This window comes from Pocillopora verrucosa, chromosome 8 (genome assembly GCF_036669915.1).
Source record: "Pocillopora verrucosa isolate sample1 chromosome 8, ASM3666991v2, whole genome shotgun sequence".
Taxonomy (NCBI): Eukaryota; Metazoa; Cnidaria; class Anthozoa; order Scleractinia; family Pocilloporidae; genus Pocillopora; species Pocillopora verrucosa.
Window position 1 is genome coordinate 2,128,292 of NC_089319.1, and position 27,530 is coordinate 2,155,821.

General features: G+C 37.4%; 1 protein-coding gene across 1 annotated transcript; it reads right to left on the reverse strand.

Moving 5' to 3' along the window:
• Nucleotides 1-64: 64 nt before the first annotated feature.
• Nucleotides 65-27,530, reverse strand: LOC131789846 (tubulin-specific chaperone D). Its single transcript, XM_059107023.2, has 49 exons — nt 27,364-27,530; nt 27,171-27,221; nt 26,666-26,763; nt 25,588-25,689; nt 24,924-25,076; nt 24,756-24,811; nt 24,582-24,664; nt 14,833-14,882; nt 14,272-14,317; nt 13,809-13,897; nt 13,261-13,304; nt 13,002-13,062; nt 12,764-12,805; nt 12,543-12,585; nt 12,321-12,381; nt 12,136-12,210; nt 11,983-12,014; nt 11,723-11,785; nt 11,248-11,307; nt 11,053-11,149; nt 10,763-10,820; nt 10,393-10,422; nt 10,090-10,175; nt 9,905-9,985; nt 9,385-9,458; nt 8,627-8,744; nt 8,460-8,520; nt 8,074-8,096; nt 7,750-7,781; nt 7,379-7,441; nt 7,112-7,167; nt 6,951-7,032; nt 6,799-6,853; nt 6,232-6,295; nt 5,741-5,832; nt 5,433-5,573; nt 5,033-5,116; nt 4,634-4,738; nt 4,382-4,435; nt 3,831-3,969; nt 3,410-3,462; nt 3,058-3,126; nt 2,597-2,674; nt 2,139-2,228; nt 1,578-1,665; nt 1,263-1,372; nt 1,042-1,120; nt 737-794; nt 65-629 (listed from the first exon to the last, which is right to left on the reverse strand). Exons 1-49 carry the CDS (start codon nt 27,506-27,508, stop codon nt 607-609), a joined length of 3,597 nt encoding a protein of 1,198 aa, XP_058963006.2. The 5' UTR covers nt 27,509-27,530; the 3' UTR covers nt 65-606.

Genomic DNA, 27,530 nt, shown 5'->3' on the forward strand with positions numbered 1-27,530 from the left:
CTTTAGCCGTAAGCGGTTCAGCCCTAATTCAAATCGAACTCTAGAGAACCTCAAGATATTTTTTATTTTGGTTTTCATTACATGTAAAGAATGTACGGGCACCATCATGTGAAATAGAAATATTCCAAACACTCGCACACATGCAGGTTACCTTGCATTTTACGATGTTAGCTTCTTTTCTTTAAATAAATAAATTAGATATTTAACAAATTTCTTCAGAAAGAAAATGATGTTCCCATGAGAACGATATGCCTAAATTAAAGCAGCTCGTGTTGATATGATTATGAGTACTCCTTGGCAAACTGGTAAAGATAATTCTTGGCTTCACTCCGGAAATAACTGATCTGTAAAGCTTTCCAGGTTACGAAAAGACCTGTACACAAGAGCAGTGACTTGTCCATCTTCAATACTTTTAGTCGGAACATTTTCCAAACGTACAAGCGCCGTAATTAGAGACCACCAAGATTTCGTATGCCACCTGTTTTTACGTCTGTTTACCGATGAAAATCGGCCTTCTCACAGCAGATGAACCGGTGGACTGTGCATCGTTTCCACTCACATGCAGCTACCTCATGAATTCCATGGGGTGTTATTTACAGAAAAGTTCTAATATCCACGACTGACCAAGTCTGTTGAAAATAGAGAGAAATCAGGTATATCTGTTCCAAATCCTTAAAAAATAAAAAGAACCGACGAGAGAACTGGAAAATCATGAAAACGAAAATAACGTTCTTACCTTTGTAGCTGTCTAATTCGTCTTTCTTTTTCTTGACGGCGGTTGGCGCCGTAGAAGACTGAGATTAAACAAAAATAAAAGATAAGTGGAAAGATGGGTAAAGAATAACTGAAAATAATAAAATCATAAGGGATTGAAAAGGAGTGTCACGAAGGGATGGAAAAAGTAACGGCAGAAAAAGGAATAAGTGGAACCAAGTTGCTGTACCGTCCGCTTGGAAATACGTCTCAGTTAAACTTTTTACGTTTAATAATCTCCTGTTATGGCAGTAAATACAACGTAAAGAAACTGACCAGGCTCATTACCTTTAAAACCGGATGAGGGATGCCTACAATGTCGCAAAGTCTGTTTCTTATGACACGAAGTTCTTCAATCTTCGCATCCCTGAGAAAACAAGCATGTCAAGTAAAAGTCGTAATTAACTGTATGAGGCCAAACAGCTGAACAAGTTTACCAAAACTAACCTATCTATTTTCAGATCATGTCAGAGCGCGAGTAAAACTAACATGAAATTCGCATCTCTCACCATGAAGTTTCGGTCAGTATCGTTAACACTTCATCTAAATTTTCCGCCGGTATGATGTCATCATAGGTCAACACTGCTGAGTACAGGTGGTCAGCGGTAGTTTTACGAACCTTGCAAAAGAAGGGATACGTTGAACATAAATGAAGTATTGTACCGGCGTATTAAGGGTGGGGCCGACAACAATGCAGCTACGAAGTAAAACCTTAATCATCGAGAGACTTTCGCCCTATACTGTAAGTATGTACCACATACATACAATTGAGTGCATTGGATATTCACCGTTCTTGTATGCAGTTTAATCATGAAAATTCTTACCTGAGGGTATCTGTGACAAAGAAATATGGAAAGCTGTTGGAAAGCTTTCATTCTTGTCGCCCCTGGAAACTGTAATAGGCCACAAAACCTTGTTAAAAAAGAGGAAACATGTAATTAGCCAAGCTTTGTCCCAACATCGTAAATCGAGAAAAAGCTTCCTATAGCTAGATTTTGTTTGAATTTAATGCTTGCGTGAAAATGAGGAGCATTTGGTTAAACAAATCAAATATAGGAGGGCAGACGTCCTCGAAAGCGGTAAAAAGTACCCGTAAAAGACTCTCGCTATTTACGGCAATGTGTAGCGACAGTTTTTGTCTGAGTCAGTCTTCAAATGAGATTTTATGCGGCCGGCGTTAAGATGGGCAGTGAGCTTACCACAGTGTCCCTTGATAGCCCAGCTTCGATAGCATCAGGTCTTCGCCAAATTATGACGGTTTAGTGACAAGAGCATTTACGACATTGCACAATGTCACAAATTTAAGGAAGGCCTAATACATAATGTTGCTTAAAAGCCGTGAACACTTGAACTAGCGACAACTTTAAAAGAGTTTTAATTCTTACACGCTGACACTCGTGATTAGCTTTCTAGCGTCGCCAATCTTGAAGATTTCCTTTTTGGTGAGGTCCAAAACAACTGCAGAGAATGGATGGCTGCAATGAAAATATTAAAAAGGATATCAAATAGCGAAAACGACTCAAAAAGTCTAATTCTTTTGAACGTAGGTGATTAAAAGCTTAACCTTTTCATATGAAGATCATTCAACTTTCAGTTTTCTAAAGATGAGATTGACATTCCCACAAATCGTAACATTGACATCGTTGGAGGAAAATTGCGAAGCTGTGTCACGATATTTTAAATCAGTGTTTTCATTCCCAAGGAGAACCTTTAGAGTGATTATTTGCCAGAGAATGCCGAATGATAGTCGAGAACAAAGGAAAAAAAGAAACGAGTAGATTAAGTATGGTAAGAATTAACACGGATTGCATATTACAAACTTCCATCTTTTGGTTGGTTTTACCTTTCATCCTGAGTGAACAGCTCGAAGCAGCCATTGGCTAGCAGCATATCAAGCATCTTGAATAAGGGAACTATTATTCTATGTTCATAGATATTTCAGATTGTTAGGAAATTAATCGACGTCGAGAGCATAACAACAAAAACAAAAGAAAGCAGAAGAAAGGCAAAAAACAAAACAAGAAGAAGGGGGGGGGGGAGGGGGGGAAAGAAGAGATTAAGACCGAGAATGATGGGAAGTAGACTAAGGACTGGGGCGAGTGGAAGGAAAGAGACCACTACAAAATAAATACAAAAAACAGTGGGAATCAGTTAAAATGACAACAACAACAACAACACCAAACTATAAAAATGGGAATTGCACAAGAATAGATTTTTGATTAAGATGGAGCAGAGCGTGTTTACAGGTTGCATAATTAAATAAATAAATAAATAATTTCGAAAGCAAAAACAAAAGCCACTTGCCTGTCATTTTTTTCATTCTTCCGAAAAATATCTAAAAGGGTTTCCGCAATCTCGTTCATCTCAAGCTCACTGTAATAACAAGAATTGTACATAGTGACTATACTGGGTTTAGATATGATCAAATGGGGAAACACAATGGTGCAGTTTGTTGTTGCTGTATCGTCCTTGCTCCGAAGATTTTTCTCGAGTTGTTCCAGTGTTCTTCTCTTTACTCAAGAAATACTCCAAATTTTAACTTTGATCCGGGAAACAGTGGATGAATAGCCAGCTCGAGAAAGTGCCAGAGCTGTTAAACTTTTTATTTATTCCTTTTTATTTTATGAATATTTGGGGAAAAAAACAGGCTAACTACCTCTTGCTTATGACTTTCAAGAATCTTAGCAACGATGAATGAGAATGTCGCACCTAAAAAAGGAGAAGAGAAAAGAAGTCTTAAGTCAGGACCAGTTTACAACTTGATAACAACCATCAACCCTTTAACCCCTCGAAGTGACAAGCATCTAAATTCTCCTCACAACATCACCTCTGATTCACATATCCAGGTCACGGGAATAAAGGAAATGATCATCACGTACAGGAGCTCATGATTTTGAAACAAAGTCTCCTTGTCAGTGCCTTAGGAAATGTATAAAGAACAGTATGGAGAATATGCAAACTGATGTTAGGATGTAAAGGGTTAAGGCTCTCTTAAAAGATCAGTAGCTCTTGCGTGCGGAGAGTGCTGATGATGTGAAAAGTGTCTCAAATATTTAACAAACGAACATGACAATTACCAGTGATTCAGTTAGTCCTCCCACACTGACAGTCAAGCCGAGAAGAACAGACCTTCTGTACGACGCCAAACCGAGGAGCTTCGTTATTCGTGGAAAACATTCAGCAGAGGCGCTCCAGTTCATTTCCAAGCACTTATCCCTAAGAAAAAACGAAAAGACTTCGAGAAAAATGAAAAACCGTGTCAATCGATGTTCAGTTGCAAGATATTAGACTCATTGGGCCAGTTGTCTACATGTGGTCTGACCCAAACCGCGGTTTCATGCAAGCACTAGGCCTCACTTATTCTGCATAGGAGGGTTGTTTTCATTTAATAAAATTTAATGCCCTTCCACTGCTAGCTTTCGGAATTCTTGACACAGTTCACAAAAAGGAGCGCTCAGACTACAGATTCAGCCACATTCAAGATAGCTTACAATCGGTTTTGATAAACAACGGCTTCACTATATTTGAATAACCGGCCCATTGACTTAGGAATCCAAGGAGGCAGACCACAACGACGAGAGGTTGAGTTCCCACTGTGGGCTAACTATATTCAAACCTTGGCTCTTACTTAGGAAAAATGTCGAGAAGTTCTTTGTGGTGCGGTATATGCGGCAACGTAGGACTGAAAAAAGTAAATAAAAGAATAAGTACATAAATATAGTATATAAAACCACTGTCCTTTAAATAAAAAATTCATGGACATGAAAATCTGTTACAATATTTTTACCAGTAAACTATGCTTCGAAAAATAATATCAAATTGTGATATACAATTGAATTTGTTCTCCCCGAGATGTAAATGATCTAAACACGTGACTCACCTGTCCATATACAGAAGTCTAAGGAAAATCTCTCCGGCATGAGCTCTCGTGCGATCTATTTTCTCAGAAGACTGCTGCGCAAGACAGCACATCACCCGCTCACAGCTAAGAAAAGGAGCAGCAAGTTTCATTTAAAAAAAATTAAATATATGTCTGTAAATAGGATTTTTAACGTCCTTCTCCTATACTTGGGAGTACTGGGTCTTAGGGAAGGAGACAATGCTGTGAATAAGACCCCCTCTAAGATTGCCCGTGGGTCATATGACCAAGCACCTAACGACAGTGTTACCTGAAGAGATGGTTTTCAATCGACCGATGTAAAACCACAAAAATTAGAGAAAACACATTAGAAGAGGAGCAAAAAGGTTTTCTTTTTTCAAGAACCAAGTTCTTACTTACATCTGTGGTGTAAAAAGAGAAGGATCGTTTTCTGCAACATATCGGGTCAGGGTTTCCAACCCGCTCATGCTGGCTTCACGCACCCTGCAATAAGAGAAAATGTATTTGTCAAAATGCGATCAAAATTTACATTTTCCTGGCTTCTTGTACCAGAATTAAAGCATACAGTTACCATATAGTTTCCCAGCTAACAGCTCTCCAAACCCGATGTTTCGGGTCACATTCAAGACTTTTATTCAACCTCGATAGACCGATCTGCTGGCCAATCGATTGAATTGAAATGACAAGTTACGTTAATTTATAGGGAGCCATCACCACCTAAACACATTATAAAATGACGTCTGTAAAACAGAGAAATATGTTTGGGGTTACTTTTCCCACAACAAGGAAGTTATCGTACCAAGCTCCGACGTCTCCTCTGCTGTCAATCGTGTAGTCATTCATAGCAACGAAAAAAGCCTCATAAAGTTCATGAAGACTGCTTTCTGTGACAATTTCTTCCTCGTCTCCAGTCCTACTTAATCCAACGGTGCAAGCGATTCTGCAACCACGAGAAAAGTGAACGTTATCATACAACTTTCTGACTTTTATTGCCATAGGACTAATCGTTTCAATTCCAGTTTTAGAACAATAACAATGATCACGGTTGACGACGCGCTTAAAGCAGTGACACATCACAATGCAAACAAATTGTGTCTCTTGAAATACCTTGCAAGAGAATTAAGTGCCTCTCTTCTTGATTCAGCAAATTTTCCTGGATCATCCGCTACCTGTGAAGCTGTGATTAAACCTGTAAATGCCTAGAACAGAAGCACAGCGATAAATTTGAGATTTGATATTTTAAATGAAAATGGTGGTCTCAAGACTCCGAATCCAGGAAATCGAGAGCTTTAAAATATCTAGAATTTGGCATGGATTCGCGTCAGTATGTCAGTGTGTGACGGTGAAAAGTAAACTAAACTGATTTAGTTCACGAAAACCAGGTTTTATTAAATTGAAGAAACAATATCCAACATGATTTCGAAACTAGCTCAAAGCAAAATATACTTACAACATACAAAATAAAACATTGAAAACGGTGAAAAAATGCCACATCCAGACGCCTCAGTGAATCGCAAACGATGACTCTTATTACGTTTTGAGGCAAGCACTTTTCATCCCGTGTGATTTGTAGTGGAGGAAAATGAAATGGTACTTACCACTTTTAACCTGGATGACAACATGAATTTTGGCAAAAATCCTAAAGCTTGAGCGAACCCAACTCTAATAGAAAAAAAAAAGAAGTGAAGGGTGTATCACTTACACGAAATAGGAATAATTACATCCGACATAAAGTATAGAAAAGAGAAAAAAAAAAAAATTTTCACCTGAATTGATGCCATCATCACAACCACAATATTTAATAAGGAAGTCAAGAGTCAGATACACAAAATGAATGAAACGACCGAACAAAGGAACGAACGAACGAACGACTGCCGACCGACCGACCGACCGAAAGAAGGACCGAACCAACGAACCAGCGAACGAAAGAAGGAACGGACGAACGAACGAACGAACGAAAGAAACAACGAACGAACCGACGAAAGAACCAAGGAACGAACGAACGACTGACCGACAGACCGACCGAAAGAAGGAACGGACGAACAAACGAACGAACGAAAGAACAAACGAGGGACTGAGCGAGCGAGTAGGTGTACAGACGGAAGAATGAAAGAACAAGCGAAAGGTCACATGACCACACGGGCTCCATGAATGCATTTACTCACCTTGAGAACTCGGAAGGGCTTTTTAACTGCCCAACGTAATGTGTGATGATTCTATCTGCAAAAAAGATAGTAGTCCATTGTTTCGTCAATAATTACCAACTCATTCACTAGAAGAAATGAAATGCAAGAAACTACATAATTTTCTCCATTACCTTGTATTCCATCAATAGCTCCACCGTCGTCTTTGACGTAATACTGCTGGCATAAAGCACCGAGGGCTCGAACAGCTCCTTCCTAAAATATTCAGGAGAACAGAATTAATATTAGTAGGCAGCAGAAAATCCACTGTAGATTGACACGGGGTAAATGTCACCTGTATAACAGGTTCTGTGTGGGAGAGGTTGTCATCGATAGTGTCTTGAAATACGCCTAAGAAAGGAAGAGAAAAAGAAACGAAAAACGTGAACATACTCAGACATGACACGAATGTTGGCGAACCCACCCAGACAAATAAAGACAAATATATCAAATCATCGCAAGAAGAAATGAACCATTAAGTAATTGAGCAGGAGAAAACATTGTCACTTTTTCAAAAGCCTCATTTCTTAAGGAACTGAAATATGATTACTGTAGCTCTCACCAATTATCTGATCTCCATGCCAAGGTAATTCCGATAAGGACAATTTCATTATTAAATGACAAACTGGAAGTAAAAAAAGAGGATCAATAATTGAGTGCAGACATATTACAGCAGCAATACAACAGGGATGAATCCTCTCCTGATTTAAAAACTTCACAATTGCACGTGTCGATATCGTGAGTTTTCCAGGAAAAATCCGTCATAATATGTTCACGGCTGTGGCGTTTTCCCGCCAACTTAACGCAGGTTAGAGCGCGCGCACTGTTTCAATACAGGAGAATCTCGAACTCTTCGTCAAACTCCTGTTAGAATCTTAAGGTCTCTAATAAAGATGACAGGAACAAAAAAGTGACTACAATAACACTCCATACCTGCCTGTCGCATGTAGTCCCCTCCTAGACCTCTGAAAAAGAAATGAAAACACAAGTTATGATCAAGATCCTCTCGCATGAAACTCGCTGCGCTAGACGCGAGATCACAGCAATTGTTTCACTTCATACTGCAAATCAGATGGTGATTCTCTAGTTATCAAAAAATGACCAAATAAAGTTGACAACAGAAAGTGCCATGCGTAATTTCTTGTCACTGTATCTTTCAAATATAGCTCTTCAGTACAATTCGTTACCGTCGTGGTGAAATCGAAGCTCGTTACATGCTCAGTAACTGAAGAATGATATTGTTGTTTAAAATCTCACCTGAAGCTTTTTGCTGAGTTGAGCTAAGAGAAAACAGAAAGTCATATCTGAATTATTGCGCATGAAATTTATCAGCCTCTCAACATATTGCTTCTGCCAGAAGTCATTCAAAACAAGTCTAAACGGCGGTCGAAAGATTACTATACATGAAAACACCATCTCAAACCAATTACCATGGTTTTGTTGGTAACTCTTCTCTCAAGATGCTATAAATTTCGACGCAAAATAACTGAATGACAGAAGTTGATGTTTCATCAAATCACTCTATCTACCAAATAAATTTATCTATTTTCATACAATATATTTTTGGAAGATGAGGTATTAAAATTGAGAGGAAAAGTTACCCGTTTCAAAATCGTACCTAAATCTACAAATAAGAACTCTACCTGAGGTACAAAGTCTTTCACGATTTCAAAGCAATCTTTGTCGACCACGTCTGTCAGCAATCTAAAATAAGAATCGTTAAAATATCTTTAACTGTGCAGTTTTCAATTTATTTGTCAAAATAATTATAAAAATAACGAAGTAAAATCTTTAATGTCTGTAACAATACCTTCCGGTTTCCTTAGCGTAGAGAAACAGAGCGTGTATAACTTCAGAGCAACCCAGGATGCAGCCATGGCGCGTGTTCAGGTCGATATTGTTCATTTGTAAAAGCACTTTTGGAAAAACTAGGAAAGAACAGAGGAAGAGTTTTAAGCAATACAATAATACTAAGTACCTTTACGTTACTATAAGCAGTATTTGTGGCTCAAAGGATGATTGAACAGAGCTGAAGGACATAAGAGACAATCGCCCAGATTTCTCATCTGTTGGCCAGGCACAACAAAGGACATATTTAAGTTGTATTTAAATAGATTTGGGAAAAACAAATTTGAATAGGATACACAACAATTTTCAGAGCTTATATTTTTCTCACAATTTCTTTACAATTGATATGCAAGAGTACCCTCTTCTCCATCTATACCTGAAATTTTTTTTCACTTGACCCGATTCTTTCTAAAAACGTTACGAATACATCGCTGATATTGGTTAGATCTAGCACGGAATTATCAAAACTAAACGAGAAAAAAATGTATTTTGACAAGATTGTGTTAAGATGCGAAAAAACGCATACGTTGAGCAAAGCTTGGACCTGAGATTAATGGCGTCAGGTTTCCCTAAAAAAGAGTGGTTTCTTTTATACATCCCCTTTGGGCGGCCTCTCTCGATCGACATTCTTAACGCTGGGCGAGGTATCGTTGCTAGACGATTTCTACGTCTATCAAAATAGATACGATCATTGAAACGGCTCGATAATCGACAACATACCAGTCTTAGCCATGTATTCTGGATCTGAATGAGTTAGATTGTGTAAAGCTTGAGACGCCAGTTCTCGAATGTTTCTGACAAGGAAGAAAGACAAGCTTAAACGAGGATAAACTTACAATAGATAATGCATGTAAGCTTCAATTCTGTCAACATTTTCCTGATAATTCCCGTAAGTAGCAAGCTCCAGTGAAGGACATTTTTTTGTCTTCCGGAAGATGTGCGTGGCCTACCTCCTGATGATCGAGGTGTTGTAGGGATCTACTGAAAGGAAACCCTGTACATGCCGTGAGGTGATCGAAGATGATTCCATTCAACCCTCAAATAATACCCAAGCTTTTCCCTGAACGATTTCAACCTTCAATTGATAAAAACTTTGAGGTGTACTGTAATGATCACAGCCCTGAATGGCGTCCAAATTTGTGCCTAGACTATCTGTCCTCGAAATTGTCCTCAAACTGAATTCTGACCTAGAAATGATCACTCGAAAAGATCGTCAGCAGGGTGTACATGTGTATCGTACCTATCCCAGTGTTGTAACTTGACATCTGCGAGATGGTCAATCAACGCCTTTGTATATTCCTTAAACTCCGCTACTGATACACTGAAAACAAAAGAACATTTCTAATTGAACTTAACGAAGGAGTCTGGTAGGATTAACAATGATAAGAAAGGACAAAATTATATTATTCCAGTCTAAGATTTTACCTTACAGTCAAGTATGTATTCACTCTGTTCCCAACCGCAAAATAGTCAGCCATCGTAAGAATATCGATGCCATGAGGAAAAGTTCCCTAAAACGTCAAAAAAAGTTATCTATTAAAAAAAAGAAAGAAAAACTACCTTAACACTATAATGAAATAGTTTTGAGAGAGAACGAAAGCTATAAAAAAATTGAAAATTACAAAGTTTTTTTTAAAACATGGTCAAGTAACGCAGGAAACTTTGAAAGACAAATACACCTTATTATACTCTAACATTTTTTCTCAAAATACCCTCATTTGAACTGACCTGTCTTCCCACATTTTCTTGAAATGCAGCCTATAGGGAAAAAAAAAGATCATTTGTGTTTTAAATATAAAGTTGAGTTGAAATTCAATCAAGTTGTCAAGAACTTTTATGGCATAAACTATTTTCTAAGTGTTCAGAGACTGGACTTTAGGGCAAATGCTCATTAAACTAGGACAAAACCAGAAAAAATAAGTCAAACAAAAAACAACAACCAAACTCACAAAACCGAGGAAAACAAAAACACATCAAAATCTATCGCTTAACAGTCGTTGAAATGACGTAAAGTGCAGATAAGTAATGTGAATGATCTCCAAATCATGGGCTAAATTCTACTGTGTAGACTTTAAAAAAATGGTCTTTCCTAACTTACCGACGCAGCCCGCCTGCAGTTCACTTCTCGGTCAAACAGAGCAGTAGTTATTAGAGAACTGTCAAGAAAAATAAAAAAAAATAAAAAGCTCCTACTTAGGAGGGCAAACCCGACTTTTGACCCTTTATCAGAGTAAAAAGTAAAGAACTAGACTGCTGCAAGTTCGTGTTAGTTCTGAACTCTCCAGCCTTCGGATAGCCATCAAAAGACTACATCACTCTTCATTCAATCCTTAACTCGCAAGGGGAAGTTAAATAGCCGCTCGTTATTGAACTTGTTATCAATCGTACCTGGATATGCCGTGCACGTGCGGTTGGATCTCTTGTGGATCGTAAGCTCTGGCGAATGACCAACAAACATAACAAGCGCCATCCCTAACGTGGCTCCCTTTGAAGTAGAAAAAAATAAAAAAGAACGAACAATCATACATGCTTTCGGAAAGAATAATCCCGTCAATGCAAGTTGCGTACGGGAACCAATCTTACCAACACTGTATGTTCCTCTCATTTCATCATACGACAAGGCTTTCAGCACAACAGGAACAACTAAAAAATAGAAAAAATAACCAAACTTAAATCATACCAGTTATTAAACAAAATTACACATCGAAAATTGATTTTAAAAAAAATGATACTAGAGAAGTTAAATTGCTAGAGCGATTCACAAAGAATTCTCCCTTAAATTCGTGTAAGTAATGTGACCAGGAAAGTCTTTCTCTGTAATAAAAACACCTGTTGAAGTATTGTAACTGTCAGGCGGGAGAATTTAAAAAACTTTGGAAAAGTCATGATTGCTCAAACTGTTTAAGTTGTTTGCCCATCTAATCCGGAAACTCCGCGTAAATTTTGATTGCCGATGATTCGTATAGTCTCTATGTAATTTTGACTTGTGCGTTTCCTTAGGCCGTTCTGTGCCAGATATTTTGAGGAGATTTATTGTGTTGATTTCAAAGCTTCTAACCTTCAGGGAGCCTATCGGGTAAAAGAAGTCCTCTACGACCGAGTTCAGCGAGAGCTAGACAACCTACAGAAAATTCAAATACAAGGATTAACAAACTCTACAACATTTAAGCAACATCTAAGTGTCGCCCAGTATCCACAGATGTTTAAAATCGGTGCGAACTGAATCGCTCTTTTTTCACGTAGCGAATCAACATCCGCGAAATGCCGTGAAATAGCTTAGCTACATGAACAATGCTCCAAAAGCAGTTAAAAACCCACCTCCGTGCCAGCCACAATCTGATTCTCGAGTACTGCAAAAAAATAAATTTGTTGTTACAAATGTAGCATTAAGCTAAACCACACGAAGTTCAACTACTGTAGCCACATAATTAACGTGGAGATGATTGTAGATACATTGATAACATTTCACACCTGAATAATTCTAAGACGTTTTCCACAATCTGGTCGGCTAATTCTTGAGGAAGTCTCCCAGTTATCCTTCCAATCCTTATTTAATAAGAAACATTTCATAGTTCAGTCACATGTACTACACTTTCGTGCCGTCAAAGGTTTACTCAGGATTTGAAAAACTCCATATTGAAAATTTTCCAACCCACCCTTTAGCCGCTGACCATCGCACTACGGTATCCTTATCTCTGAGACCAGTCAAAAGTTTCTCTGCAAATTATTACATTCATAAATATTTACTGTCATCAAATTCTATTAAACATATCAATTACAATTTTCACTGACTAGCAAGATGCAAAAGTCTTTCAACGTTGTTGAATTCAGCAAAAAGTTTTAAGTATTTTGTAGTGAAAAGGAGATCGTAAACCAACCAATGATATCTTCTAGTTCTTCAGGAACATCATAATCTTCTTCCTGGAATACAATAAAAATTGGTTCAAAACCAAATCAACTTGAAGCGATAAAATAACAGCATTGACACTATAATAACCTGTTATTAAAAAGTCTATCAATAGTTGAGTCATACAAAACAAACAGACAAACATGCAAAACGTGGTCTGCACAGTTACAAGATTAAAAAAAAATCCCTCACCTCAGCTGTGTTTAGTCCTGCTGTGTGGTGACCATTTTCATTCTGAAATAACAATTAAATTTATAAGAGAGGTGAACTTTGATGTAAAGACTGTTCTAAACCTTTCAAACTACAGGTTTGATGAATTGGAAAACTTCTACAAACACCAAATCTCAACCAACAACACTGAAATACATGTAAGTTTGGAAGAAGGTCTTGAAGCAGCCAATTTGAGACTGGGTGTCACTTCATAAACTACCTGTTCTTGAGAGAATGGATTGGCAAGGTTGTAAGCCAAAGATCGACTCCCTCTCTGATATCTACCAGTAAACACAAAAAAAAACAGCTTAGTGAATTCAGCAAACATATAGATGCCTCACAGCCCCTGCCTTGTCACAATTAAAATATACCAAGTGGAAATATACTTTTCTCAATGACTATCATCGTAAGGCAGCATAATAAATTGATAAAAAATAATAGTTTCCAAGCTGAAATCAATTTGACTAAGTAGATCTAACCTCCAGGCTGCTATTCTTGGCTTCAGAAATGTCAAACCAAGACGCTACAAGAAATGTATGGAAAGAAGCATTCATTATGAAATGTACAGAGCTGGTACAAACCTGTCACACTCTCAGTTCTGAGTGGTCACTATATTTATTAGGCATAGGTAACAACATGATTTTGAGTGCAATTTGGTGTTAATAAGCACAAGTAAATTTTTTTAAAATTTAAATTAAATCAAAGATAGCAAAATTGCACAAGCCTGAAGAGGCAGGTGCAATTTGTAGGCTTTGAAAAATTTATAACTGCTTATTTACACCAAATTATGTAAGAAATAATGCTTTACTAGATAATAATTAACATGAAAAATGCATCAAAGAAATTCAAGACAGAAGAAATTTTAGCAGTGAGCTTGCTATTTGCAATTTTCACTTGTGGCACAACTTTGCATACATGTTACATGAAAAATGCACTTGTTTTCAGTTCATCAGATGCACATAATTTTTTTCATGTAGATCATTATGTTTCAAACATACTTTCAATGTATCAATGCATGTATAGTTACCTGTGTAAGCTTAATATTCAGCTTCCTAAGCAGTGTGTTATTAATCTTTGAAATCTCGCGCACCCCTATTTGCTTCAAAACTATAGGAGCTAAGAATTTATAAAAATATAATGCAGATTAGCATCAATATCTACATTTATTGATACGAAAAATAATGAGTAAACAAAACTGTATTGCATAACTCTGTTCAATAATCTTGAAAACCTTTTTTCAATTTGTCAAAGTTTTACAAAGTTGAAAGTTGACATACAATTCATATTCAGAGTTTCAGTAAAAGCCAGATATTAACAGTCTGCTGCCCCCTATATGAACTCTTGCTATTGTCTGTTTAGCTTGGAAGCAAGCTTTCCTCTTTGGGTGTCAAGGTACAGCTGCCTATAAAATCATTGGCTGCTGCTTATGCAAAAAGTTATTGTAAGCCTTACAGATTGTGCACTGTTGTACCAAAGAGAAATTTACTCACCATATGGTATTAAGTCATCTCTCTTTCCATGCTTGAAAAGCAGAGCCTTGAAAAGCCAAGGAGTAATTGACAAAGCCAAAATGAGATTTCATCATTTGGTGTTATGGTAACAATTAATCAATCAGTCTATCCATGAGTCAGTGGAATACGTGGAAAGGCAACATGAAATGCAGGGAGGGTATGCATAAGCCTTAACTCCTGCAGATTTACTTCAGGTAAGGTTTGATCATAATTATTGATCATTAGACCTCAAACATATTTAATGGCTCTCAAATTTGAATTAATTTATGTAATATTGCCAGATATTGAATTATATGAAAACACCAAAACTTGGGTGAATAGGATTTTAATTGTGAGCTTCTTCAAGACATACTCAAGGTTTTCATTGAAAAACATAGTAGAAGGAAAAGCGTAAAGTAACAGGAATTTATACTACATGTCTAAATAAAAAGTAGTGGCGACCAACAAAATTTAGGCAGAGAATTCTGCATAGAAGCCACAGAATTCTCTGAGTTCAACTGTCTAATGAACACTCTATAGACTATGAAATTTTTAACTGACCAATGTTGTCAAGATCCCTGTCAACAGCAGCATTCCATCCATTGTCTCTCCTGGTAAGATAGAAACACAAACGAGAGTCTTTTTAAAAAAATGATCTCATCTGGAAAGAGTCCAGAGGAGAAACAACATGGCAATTAAGAGGTTATATTTCGATTTGAATGTCTGACGGCCCTTCCAGAGTGTGCTTGCTTCTGATTTTTCATGGAAAGGCTGGGATTTGCAAGCATTGGATGAAGAGGCCCAATAAGCTTTGCAATAAGTGGTTTAAATTGTGCATGAAACACCTCCCCATTTAAATGTGTACTTCACCATTTTAATGTGTACTTGAAATTTTAGGTATCTTAGTTCCTGAATGAACCAATCAGATCTCAAATACATTTTTAATTAGTTCTTTGGGATATAAGTTACTGTGTCCACCAATCAGATTTGGTTTGTAATGTGAAACTTACTCTTCAGCAACTTAGTTCCTCAACAAACCAATGACATGGAAGAATAAAGGTCAGGTCATTTCTAAATTAAGGTTTGCCTGTTTTATTTCTGTCAACAACAAATAAAACAGACAACAATAGATGGGGCATTTCTGCTTTAAGAGCAGTAATGTTTCACCATAAATTGGATGCTATCTGTACTAAATTATTCTTCTTCGAGGTTGTATTATTTTTATTAGCGCTAGACGCGTAGAAGCTTTTTGTAAAGTTTTGTTACTGTTGTAATTTTGCGGTTAAAAAAATCAGTTACATTCAGTGTATTTCACCTTAGAAATATATCGAATACTCTGTGGTTAACACAGCAATGGAAACGCAACCGATTGCTTACAATTCCACAGAAATCGTTGACAGAAATCGTTGACAGAAATTGCCACCACGGTTTTGCCGCGCTCTTTATCAGCGCCCGAATACTATGAAAGCGATCAAATGACCATTATCCTTTGTAAAGACTGTGAATTCATTTCCGGTGAACGTGCAAATAATCGTGTCCGCGTGATAAAAAAGAAAAAAATATCGCAACCTTTTTATGCTCGTAAACGTTCTTAAAAGCAAGAAGATTTGACAAGCTTTCCTGTCAAGAATGTGATAATGACATTACAGTAATCGTGACACCGTAACACTTATTAGAAGGCAAGCAAGGACTTGACCTGTAGACGCACGAGAAACTTATCATCTCACTTTTCCGCCCTGTTTTGCTACAGGCAACGATTGCGTTACAATTTTGGATTTTTGCACTGAATGTATGCTAAGTTGAAGCAAATCATGCTACTGAATTTAACCCAACTAATTACTACTGTATTTACGAGGAGAATTAATCAAATCTGTTTAACAAATTCCACATACAAATGCTATCATAATAAAAATTATCTTATGTGTTATAACAATCCAATGAAAGTAACTTACCGGACTTGAACGTCTTTTAAATCGCGAAATTTGCCATTCTCCATTCAGTTTCCATGCTGAGAAATTCAACTTTTCCAAATTCTAAGAAGAAATTACATTGTTACGAATGTAGTTTTCGCTTCCATCTCGCATACGATGTCTCAACTCGGAATTTACTCATTTCGCGCCATAATGTAATTTTGGCGGGGAATAGACAAATAAATGCTGTTTGTCTCTGTGTTGTGTAAAAGTTCATTCCCAGCAGATCAAGCCTTGTTTTGAAATACTTAGAACGCATTCAACGTTCAAGCAAGCGATCTAATGAAATTGATTTGACAGAAGAGAACATGGCTCGTTAGCCGACGCACTAGAGTACGATCTTGGAGGAGTTATCGATCGAACGCGATTTATTTCACGGGAATTCCTATTGTGACCATAGATGTATTGTTTTCCTAAACCGCTAGCTGATTGGCCAAACCAGTAGCTAATTTCATGGCTACGCGAGCCACAAACTACCACGAAGAATATTGATCAGCCAAACACCATGAAGTTTATTTCAACATAGTATTACACGAGCCTTGTACAGCACCTTTTGTCATGCAACTGGATATCCGTAGTTAATCGAGCCCACCGTGCCTTCTTGAGTTTTTAATTTTAGATTAGTGCAAATGAAAGCGTATTCCTTTCTTGAGTAGTAAGCTTTTTAAAAACTTCTAGGAAAATGAGACCTATTAAATCGAGAACTCGTTGTAGTATAATTCAAGTTGTTGCTAATGTTTAGCTGGCAACTTTCTGTTGATTCGCATTTCGTTCATCCTTGAAAATGTCATCTACTTCTTAGCGCCTAAATAATACAACACTCAGTTGTCCTCTTTCGCAATGCTTTTCATACCTTTCGTGTCTGCATGTAGTCGCTGATACAATGCGTACTAGGCTCAGCGAAATGTCAACATTTTCAAGATATCTTTACAACCGTCTAAAGAATCCTTGTTACTGTTTATGTTATCAGTATGAAACTTTGCTTCCGAGTCGCTGATCGTCTTCGAACAGCTTGAAGCTTACAGCGTTTGAGTCGGTGACTCGTTATATTATAACTTATGTCACATTATACTCGATCGTCCTCTTTCGAATATGTGGTCGATAAAATAGGTTGCATTAAGTTGACTGAAAAGCCATCTTCTTCAACACGTCTGAACAAACTTCAAAGGACTCAGTTTAATTCTTTGTTTTATCAGTACAAGATGTTGCCTTTTGGGTTGATGACCGTCTTCAAACAGCTCGAAGCGTGCCGAGTTTGAGTTAGTTAAAAATTATACATCGATAATATCATATTGTTCTCAATTGCCCTCGAAGTTTACTCAAGCGGAGTTAGTGAAGCGTGACCATGACAGTCATATAACAGTTAGTTGTCCACTTTCGCAACGCATCTTCTGTGGTCACGAAAAAAATCTGCTCAGCGAAATTTCAACATTTTCAAGATATCTTTACAACTGTCTAAAGAATCCTTTTTAATCTCCATTTTGATAGTGTGCGTCTTTGCTTCTGAGTAGAAGATTGCCTTCAAACAGCTCAAAGCTTACAGTGTTTGAGTTAGTGAATCATTACATCATCAGTAATGTCACATTACAATCCGGTTGTCGTCTTTCGGGTCTGTGGTCAATAAAATGATTTGCATTCAGCTGATCGAAATGATTCAGTCTATTTCTATATTTCACAAGTCGGCAATGTTGCCTCCAGGTTAATAATCGTCTTCAAACAGCTCGAAGCGTACAGGGTTTGAGTCAGATGATAATTATACATCGATAATGTCATGCTGTTCTCATTTGTCCTCTTTTTTGCAATGCTTTGCGAATCTGTGGTCGATACAACAATTTCCATTAAGGTTATCGAAACGCAACATACTTTAAGATCTCTTAACAAACGTCGAATGATTCAGTTTGATTCTTCATTTCAACAATGGGCAATGTTGCCTCTTATTGCCGGTCCTCTCAAGGAGCTCGAAGCCGTTACATGGCTTGAGTTAATAAATCGCAACATCCTCGCTAATTTCATATTACACTCAGTTGTCCTCTTTCTCAACGCTTTACGAAGCTTTGTCGATTAAATAATTGGCATTTAGTTCATCAAAATATAACGCACGTCACAAACGTCTTAAGTATCATCTAACTCTTCCGTTGGTATACACTTTTCCAACTGAGTTACGGGTCGCTCTTTAGGAGTTCGAACCATCTTCCTTCATTTTACTGGATTTTTGTTGTCAGAAAGAGACTTTGGACCGAGCTTGCCTGCCCCATTTTTACGGTCCGAAGGGTTTTTGTCAAGTTTTGTGTTCATTTGTTTTTGTGTGTGTGTGTGTGTGTGGGGATGTATTTGATTGTTTGCTTTTTCAAATAAAACGAGCAAGTTCTTTAAGAAACTGTGGTGCTGGGGTGGGGTAGGGGGGGGGTTTAATAAGAAAGTCTGATTTTATCAACTGAGTTGATAATGTAACTACTTGGTTACCGTTTCTAAGACTATTTTCTAAAGCTGACGTCTCGAGGTGAAGCCGTTCGTCAGTCTTCGTGGTCGCCCAAGGATTTTTTTCCACCCCAGTTATGTCCGAAAAAAATATTTTGACGGGGTATTTAAGCAAAATGGGTAAAAGTTTCCCATGCGAGCGAATCACCATTTCGCCAAAGTGTATCTTTAGTGTGAGGTACTTAACCAGGGTAATTCATTTTGCTGCCGTTCGTTTCGAATGCGTAAGCCGCACAACAAGGAGTCATTTTTGGAGATATGGAAATCTCCCCATACGGATGGGTTGTTTCTCTTTTAAGATGACGTCTTAAAGTTTGCGAAACAACTCTTTCTTTAGTTCGTTGCCGTTTTTGGCAAAAGACAGATACCAGTTGTTTGAGGGAGATTACGCCGTTCCTCATGATTTATGCGCACCTTTATGGTCGATGACGTGTATTCTCATTATTAAAGTACTGGAGCCTCCCACTGACGCTTATGGTACAGGCTGTAAAGTCAGTTAATTCACTACCAGGTGATCATTCGAGTTTTTCGAAGGTGCGGAAGCCTATTTGAATATCCATTTAGTTGTACCGATTTACCTTTCTGTAAGATCATGTCTAATTAAGAAATTTTACGTTCCATTTTTGGCATCTACGGGTACTGCAACACCATCTGAAAGTCTGCCACGCCATCAAGTCCCACAGTTCTGGCCTTTGGTAGATGTTGTCGGGGTGTAATGTACATTCGGCCCTAACATCTTCAATTGTAACTTCTGCAATAAGGGTCTAAAAGTGAAGAGTCCGTGAGGCCTACGCGATATCATGATGGGTTAGGGTTAGGGTGATAAGCTTAGGGATAGGGTTAGGGTGATATGGTTAGGATTAGGATCATGATACCACGATGTTTGCTTTTGCTTTTTTGTAAAATGTGTGCGATGTTGTAAGATCCACTTCTAGTTTCATTTTTTTTTAAGATAGAAACTTTAACGAATCTAACCTATCGTGTAGGTGACTTATCCGCTCTCCGTAGGAAATGGCGGCTCGGAATGTAGAACGTAGGCCTACGGGCCTATCGGCTGGCCTCTCCACTGGCCACAAAGGGAATCAAATACAGCTGATTCTTGTTCACGTGGGGAATAAAAAGTAACAGAAACCGAGTTTCTTGTGCAAAAAGCGCATTGTAGAGTGAGCCAAATATATAGCAAGTCTCAAGGGGTGGATAAAGAAAGTAAAGAAATTAGTATGTTAATCAGTTGGGGTATGACATCATGGTATAGACAAAACTGTCTTTGGCCCGACATGATTAAGATACTAATTTCTTTCAAAGAACAAGAATCAGCTGTATTTGATTCCCTTCATGGCCAGTGGCACAGCCAGCCGAAAGGCCCGTAGGCCTACGTTCTACATTCCGAGCCGCCGTTTTCTACGGGGATCAGATAAGTAACCTACGCGATAGATTGGGTTCGTTAAAATTGCTATCCTAAAAATAATGAAACTAGAAGTGGATCTTACAACATCGCACACATTTCACAAAACAACAAAAGCAAACATCATGGAATTATGATCCTAATCCTAACCATATCACCCTAACCCTAAGCTTATCACCCTAACCCTAACCATATCACTTTAAACCTAACCCATCATGATATCGCATAGGCCTCACGGACTCTTCACTTTTAGACCCTTATTGCAGAAGTTACAATTGAAGATGTTAGGGCCGAATGTACATTACACCCCGACAACATCTACCAAAGGCCAGAACTGTGGGACTTGATGGCGTGGCATACTTTCAGATGGTGTTGCAGTACCTGTAGATGCCAAAAATGGAACGTAAAATTTCTTAATTAGACATGATCTTACAGAAAGGTAAATCGGTATCTGTCTTTTGCCAAAAACGGCAACGAACTAAAGAAAGAGTTGTTTCGCAAACTTTAAGACGTCATCTTAAAAGAGAAACAACCCATCCGTATGGGGAGATTTCCATATCTCCAAAAATGACTCCTTGTTGTGCGGCTTACGCATTCGAAACGAACGGCAGCAAAATAAATTACCCTTGTTACGTACCTCACACTAGAGATACGCTTTGGCGAAATGGTAATACGCTCGCATGGGAAGCCTTTGCCCATTTTGCTTAAATACCCCGTCAAAATATTTTTTTGCTGATATAACTGGGGTGGAAAAAAATCCTTGGACGACCATGAAGACTGACGAACGGCTTCACCTCGAGACGTCAGCTTTAGAAAATAGTCTTAGAAACGGTAACCAAGTAGTTACATTATCAACTCAGTTGATAAAATCAGACTTTCTTATTAAACCCCCCCCCTACCCCACCCCAGCACCACAGTTTCTTAAAGAACTTGCTCGTTTTATTTGAAAAAGCAAACAATCAAATACATCCCCACACACACACACACACACAAAAACAAATGAACACAAAACTAGACAAAAACCCTTCGGACCGTAAAAATGGGGCAGGCAAGCTCGGTCCAAAGTCTCTTTCTGACAACAAAAATCCAGTAAAATGAAGGAAGATGGTTCGAACTCCTAAAGAGCGACCCGTAACTCAGTTGGAAAAGTGTATACCAACGGAAGAGTTAGATGATACTTAAGACGTTTGTGACGTGCGTTATATTTTGATGAACTAAATGCCAATTATTTAATCGACAAAGCTTCGTAAAGCGTTGAGAAAGAGGACAACTGAGTGTAATATGAAATTAGCGAGGATGTTGCGATTTATTAACTCAAGCCATGTAACGGCTTCGAGCTCCTTGAGAGGACCGGCAATAAGAGGCAACATTGCCCATTGTTGAAATGAAGAATCAAACTGAATCATTCGACGTTTGTTAAGAGATCTTAAAGTATGTTGCGTTTCGATAACCTTAATGGAAATTGTTGTATCGACCACAGATTCGCAAAGCATTGCAAAAAAGAGGACAAATGAGAACAGCATGACATTATCGATGTATAATTATCATCTGACTCAAACCCTGTACGCTTCGAGCTGTTTGAAGACGATTATTAACCTGGAGGCAACATTGCCGACTTGTGAAATATAGAAATAGACTGAATCATTTCGATCAGCTGAATGCAAACCATTTTATTGACCACAGACCCGAAAGACGACAACCGGATTGTAATGTGACATTACTAATGATGTAATGATTCACTAACTCAAACACTGTAAGCTTTGAGCTGTTTGAAGGCAATCTTCTACTCAGAAGCAAAGAGGCACACTATCAAAATGAAGATTAAAAAGGATTCTTTAGACAGTTGTAAAGATATCTTGAAAATGTTGAAATTTCGCTGAGCAGATTTTTTTCGTGACCACAGAAGATGCGTTGCGAAAGTGGACAACTAACTGTTATATGACTGTCATGGTCACGCTTCACTAACTCCGCTTGAGTAAACTTCGAGGGCAATTGAGAACAATATGATATTATCGATGTATAATTTTTAACTAACTCAAACTCGGCACGCTTCGAGCTGTTTGAAGACGGTCATCAACCCAAAAGGCAACATCTTGTACTGATAAAACAAAGAATTAAACTGAGTCCTTTGAAGTTTGTTCAGACGTGTTGAAGAAGATGGCTTTTCAGTCAACTTAATGCAACCTATTTTATCGACCACATATTCGAAAGAGGATGATCGAGTATAATGTGACATAAGTTATAATATAACGAGTCACCGACTCAAAGGCTGTAAGCTTCAAGCTGTTCGAAGACGATCAGCGACTCGGAAGCAAAGTTTCATACTGATAACATAAACAGTAACAAGGATTCTTTAGACGGTTGTTAAGATATCTTGAAAATGTTGACATTTCGCTGAGCCTAGTACGCATTGTATCAGCGACTACATGCAGACACGAAAGGTATGAAAAGCATTGCGAAAGAGGACAACTGAGTGTTGTATTATTTAGGCGCTAAGAAGTAGATGACATTTTCAAGGATGAACGAAATGCGAATCAACAGAAAGTTGCCAGCTAAACATTAGCAACAACTTGAATTATACTACAACGAGTTCTCGATTTAATAGGTCTCATTTTCCTAGAAGTTTTTAAAAAGCTTACTACTCAAGAAAGGAATACGCTTTCATTTGCACTAATCTAAAATTAAAAACTCAAGAAGGCACGGTGGGCTCGATTAACTACGGATATCCTGTTGCATGACAAAAGGTGCTGTACAAGGCTCGTGTAATACTATGTTGAAATAAACTTCATGGTGTTTGGCTGATCAATATTCTTCGTGGTAGTTTGTGGCTCGCGTAGCCACGAAATTAGCTACTGGTTTGGCCAATCAGCTAGCGGTTTAGGAAAACAATACATCTGTGGTCACAATAGGAATTCCCGTGAAATAAATCGCGTTCGATCGATAACTCCTCCAAGATCGTACTCTAGTGCGTCGGCTAACGAGCCATGTTCTCTTCTGTCAAATCAATTTCATTAGATCGCTTGCTTGAACGTTGAATGCGTTCTAAGTATTTCAAAACAAGGCTTGATCTGTTGGGAATGAACTTTTACACAACACAGAGACAAACAGCATTTATTTGTCTATTCCCCGCCAAAATTACATTATGGCGCGAAATGAGTAAATTCCGAGTTGAGACATCGTATGCGAGATGGAAGCGAAAACTACATTCGTAACAATGTAATTTCTTCTTAGAATTTGGAAAAGTTGAATTTCTCAGCATGGAAACTGAATGGAGAATGGCAAATTTCGCGATTTAAAAGACGTTCAAGTCCGGTAAGTTACTTTCATTGGATTGTTATAACACATAAGATAATTTTTATTATGATAGCATTTGTATGTGGAATTTGTTAAACAGATTTGATTAATTCTCCTCGTAAATACAGTAGTAATTAGTTGGGTTAAATTCAGTAGCATGATTTGCTTCAACTTAGCATACATTCAGTGCAAGAATCCAAAATTGTAACGCAATCGTTGCCTGTAGCAAAACAGGGCGGAAAAGTAAGATGATAAGTTTCTCGTGCGTCTTCAGGTCAAGTCCTTGCTTGCCTTCTAATAAGTGTTACGGTGTCACGATTACTGTAATGTCATTATCACATTCTTGACAGGAAAGCTTGTCAAATCTTCTTGCTTTTAAGAACGTTTACGAGCATAAAAAGGTTGCGATATTTTTTTCTTTTTTATCACGCGGACACGATTATTTGCACGTTCACCGGAAATGAATTCACAGTCTTTACAAAGGATAATGGTCATTTGATCGCTTTCTTAGTATTCGGGCGCTGATAAAGAGCGCGGCAAAACCGTGGTGGCAATTTCTGTCAACGATTTCTGTCAACGATTTCTGTGGAATTGTAAGCAACCGGTTGCGTTTCCATTGCTGTGTTAACCACAGAGTATTCGATATATTTCTAAGGTGAAATACACTGAATGTAACTGATTTTTTTAACCGCAAAATTACAACAGTGACAAAACTTTACAAAAAGCTTCTACGCGTCTAGCGCTAATAAAAATAATACAACCTCGAAGAAGAATAATTTAGTACAGATAGCATCCAATTTATGGTGAAACATTACTGCTCTTAAAGCAGAAATGCCCCATCTATTGTTGTCTGTTTTATTTGTTGTTGACAGAAATAAAACAGGCAAACCTTAATTTAGAAATGACCTGACCTATATTCTTCCATGTCATTGGTTTGTTGAGGAACTAAGTTGCTGAAGAGTAAGTTTCACATTACAAACCAAATCTGATTGGTGGACACAGTAACTTATATCCCAAAGAACTAATTAAAAATGTATTTGAGATCTGATTGGTTCATTCAGGAACTAAGATACCCAAAATTTCAAGTACACATTAAAATGGTGAAGTACACATTTAAATGGGGAGGTGTTATGATTGTTATAACTTTGCATCTAAATACAAACCATTTGCTCTCTCCATCCTCATCAAACACCAGTCCAGAAATTCTGCCAGCTTTTCTTTCTTCACATCCGGTCTTGTAACAAACCTATAGACAAGTGGAGGATACAGAAAGTGTATAAAATATATTATAAACTGACAATACAGACTAACTTGTTACAAAGATCTACCAAACATACTTTGAGATAACTAATGCGGCAGCATCTCTTGATTTGTCTGGAACTGAAAGATACATCTGCAACAAGGAAAATTAATGGAGAATTTCAAAGTTAGCCACTATTAGACACCGTGAACAAAAAAATGACCTGCTACACAATACTAACAGCTTTTAAGTCTATCCCACCTACCTTTGCAGTTTCAAGAATTCTCTCCACCACAGGCCTGCGTCTCTCCTGTGTTCCACTATTGGCATCTCTCCGTCCATCAAAGCGAGCCATGTCAAAGGGTATCATACAAACAATAGACAACCACAGGAGAAGAACATATCGTGTCTCCCAGGTCTGAGGTTAATAAAAAACATCACAATTATTTTGACCAAAGGATAATACATCATGGTTGACAAAAAAGAGAAACTAAGACGAAAATGAGAGATTTTAGAAAGCTGCGATTTAATAACATTTTCCTACAATTGCAAGTCACAGTGGGTCATAGGGCTCCTATTGATAACAGATATACTTTTAAGTATTCTGAAGGGATTACCCTAGTTAAATAAAGGTTTGTTACTGCTACTTATGTTGATGAAAATGTACAGTACATAAATGAGTATGTTGTAAGTTAAATTGGATTTAGGGCTAAAGACATTTAGAACTGGCTTGATTTGCATTTTCTTTGCTTAAGAAAAGACAATTCGCAGGAATGTATAAAAATGCAAAACAAAATTGTACTTGAGATCATTTTGACCTAAATTCTTTTCAAACATTATCATATTCCCTAAATTATGTGTCACATTAGCAATTATAGATAAGGTAGTAACATTATTAACTAGAAATAAAAACTACAAAGATGACACACCTCATGATCTTGAGGATTTTGCTGAGACAGCATTCCAAGAACTGGTTCCACGTCGGTAACTTCATGAGAAAACAGACGTACCACAAATTTTGGTCCCCTGACCTGATCAAGTTTGAGTGAGAAAAATAAACAGGAAAGTACATGTTGTTAATGATGATGTCACCTATGTGTCTGTCCTTCGATAAATCATAAATAAGAACCATTCAAAATGATTATAGGCTTCAGCCCTCAATACTGTAAAAAACAAATTCAACTGGTTTATTCCATTTAATAATACACATGAAAAAATTATATGCATCTGATTGGATGAAAACTTGTGCATTTTTCATGAACACAAGTGCAAAGTTGTAACACAAGTTCAAATTAAAAATAGTGTGCACACTTTTGCTATCAAAATTTCATCTGTCTTGACTTTCTGTGATGCTTTTAAGAAAATTCATGTAAATTTTTCAAAGATTATAAATTGCACTTGTGTAATTTTGTTGTCTTTGAATATTCATTTGTGCTAATTAACAACAAATTGCACTTGAAATCAAGTTATTACCTATACTTAAAATTCTTTTTAAAGTATGACAACATTCTTATAAGCAACAAGGGTTGCTAGCCCCTTGATCACTCTCTGTGACTAAAGTAATTCAGTCTGAAGGTTTGATTACAATTATAGGGTCTCAAATCTATAAGATTACCAAACAGTTAAAGTATGAATTGATAATTTACAACCACATTCTTTGTGTCCTCAGAAAATACTTATTTAAAGTCCAATACTAATTGTTTTATATGGCAACCCAATTGCTCTAGTCAACCTTGCCAGTTGTTATCATGCAGAACTGTATATAAGTGATGAATAAAGGGGGAACGTTTCTGAAGAGGGGGGAGGGTGAGGGGATGGGGTTTCATCAGCTGAGTTGTTCATGCAAATTGGCCATTCATCACAGCGAATAGACGAATTGTGGGTTGTGTGTGTGATACATGTACGTGATGTTTCACTTCTTATCATATACAGCTCCAACAGCATGGGAGGACAAACAATTCATTGTGTCAAAATGGTATCTAAATGCATGATCAATTGGAAACAGACCTTGGTGATTAAATATAAATATTTGAATCCCTGCTGAATCACTTTAGCTGGGTTTGATGCATCACAGACTATATGTTGCAATTTCTGTACAAGGCTTTCTGAAAGTGAGAAAATAAACCACAAATGTGAATTGCCCAGTTCTATATTTAACAAAATTTCAATAGAGAAAGAAAAATGAATACTGAGAGTTTTTTTTTTATTATTTTCAGTATTATTTGGTAACTTCTGCCGACAGCTTAAAACTATACTCTGCAGTCACCTACTGATAAGTAGCTTAATGTAATCTGTTCATTCACACATTGTTTATACAGGTAAAGTTTACCACTCTACTATAAGACGGGTTTCCTATTTGAGAAAGTAGTCCAAGCAACGCTTGAGTAAAGATCTCGTCCTTATTTCTTAAGGATAAAAAATGGCAATTTAAGAGAATATGTAAACATTCTACAATATTGTAAAACACAGTACATACAAATCGATAACTATGAAAATTCTTTACACTACTTACCTAAATGCGGATCCAACAAATGTGGCTGTTCCTGATACTTATTCAATATAACTGAAAATTAACCATTTTTATACACGGTAGTGGGCATGATAAAAGGAAATTTTGGATGGAAGCCTGAGCTCTTAATTAATAACATACTCACAAACAAGTAAATGAAACAAAACTAGGAGATTAGAAAACATGCTACACTTACGAATTAACCGCTCCTCTGCAGCCTCGAGTAAAATATTATCATGACATATGGTTCCTATTGATTCGATCAATGATGTTACTTCTTTGAGTTCGGTAAAATGATCCAAGCTGTATGACACAGAATTCTCGTCCTCCTTCGCCGCCATTTTTTATTTGGATCCAGTTACC

Bases quoted from the DNA above. Each gene is read 5' to 3' on its own strand.
- LOC131789846 (XM_059107023.2), bottom strand. From the start codon at position 27,508: ATGGCGGCGAAGGAGGACGAGAATTCTGTGTCATACAGCTTGGATCAT. The intron at 24,812-24,923 runs GTAGGTGGGATA...TCCTTGTTGCAG, and splicing joins GAATTCTTGAAACTGCAAAG to ATGTATCTTTCAGTTCCAGA. The intron at 13,063-13,260 runs GTTAGATCTACT...GTTTACTGGTAG, and splicing joins CCAAGAATAGCAGCCTGGAG to ATATCAGAGAGGGAGTCGAT.